The following is a 1188-nucleotide window of genomic DNA, read 5'->3' on the forward strand; positions in this document are numbered from 1 at the left end:
GTCTGGAACAGAGTAAAAGAAATCCGCTTTCTTAGCGAGCAAAAGGACTGGAGATTTATACCGGGGGAATTAAATTACCGCGGATCTTCCTTCGCGAGGTTGTAGTCCGTCGCAATTAGTGCAGTCTGAATGGTGGTTAGGCCCGAAATGGCTTTATGAGAGTGAACCTAACTGGCCCATGATAGAAAAAAATCCGTGTGAGGAGGAGATAAAAAGGGAGACTAGAAAATCGGTTTTGGTGCACATAGTTAATACGGAAAACCAGTTTAAAGCCAGTCATTATTTTTCTTCCTACGACAAACTCATTCGATTTTTAGCATGGATGCATAGACTCTTTACAAACTGTAGGAAGAAGATCGAAAATAGGAAAGCATTGAAAGGTGATAATCACGAAATACCGACTTATTTATCGGAGACCGAACGGAAAAATCTAAGGTTAACTCACGCAGAAAGGAAGACGGCTGAAATAAATCTATTTAAACAGCTACAAGTTCGCATGTTTGGTTCAATATCTAAGACTAGATTATCAGCTTTCAAAACAATGAAGGATGAGAATGGTTTGTACGTCCTAAAGACTAAGATCTTCAATCGAACAGACAATTACAGTTTTTTGTGTCCTATCCTTTTGTATGACGACAACGACATCATTCCTATGTTGATTCAAGAATATCATGAGATCATGGGCCATGCGGGAACACAAATAATTACGGCGAAAATACGAGAAAGATTCTGGGTTATCTCCCTTCGTAAAGTAACAAGATCAGTTATAAATAACTGCGTGACATGTAAAAGACAGAAGGTAAAACGTATGGAAACCGAAACCCCTCCATTACCTCGCAATCGAGTACGGGACGCCTCCATTTTCGAAATTGTAGGTACAGATTTTGCAGGCCCTTTAATTTTGCGGGGGGAGGGAAGGCGTGGATCTGTATTTTCACGTGCGCAGTGTACAGAGCGGTACATTTTGAATTAGTGTCGACGCTATCGACACAGGGTTTCTTAGAATGTTTACGTAGATTTATAGCAAGACGCGGGCGTCCAAGTATTATACAGGGTGTCCCGTAATGACCGGACTAACGCTTAAGAGTAGATTCTTGAGATCATTTTAAGACAAAAGTTCCAATACCAAAATGTTGAGACTATAATAGTTTTTGAATTATAAGTGTTTAAAGTTAACTAATCAGATCG

At 39.8% G+C, this 1188-nt stretch overlaps 1 protein-coding gene across 1 annotated transcript; it reads left to right on the forward strand.

Annotated features, from left to right (window-relative positions):
- Positions 1-178: 178 nt before the first annotated feature.
- Positions 179-799, forward strand: LOC105462090 (the record flags this gene model as incomplete). Its single annotated transcript, XM_011708618.1, has 1 exon — positions 179-799. A coding segment is annotated over exon 1 (621 nt), but the record flags the coding sequence as incomplete, so codon positions are not given.
- Positions 800-1188: the final 389 nt, after the last annotated feature.

The sequence above is a fragment of the Wasmannia auropunctata genome, unplaced genomic scaffold (assembly GCF_000956235.1).
Source record: "Wasmannia auropunctata unplaced genomic scaffold, wasmannia.A_1.0 LD271018.1, whole genome shotgun sequence".
Classification (NCBI taxonomy): domain Eukaryota; kingdom Metazoa; phylum Arthropoda; class Insecta; order Hymenoptera; family Formicidae; genus Wasmannia; species Wasmannia auropunctata.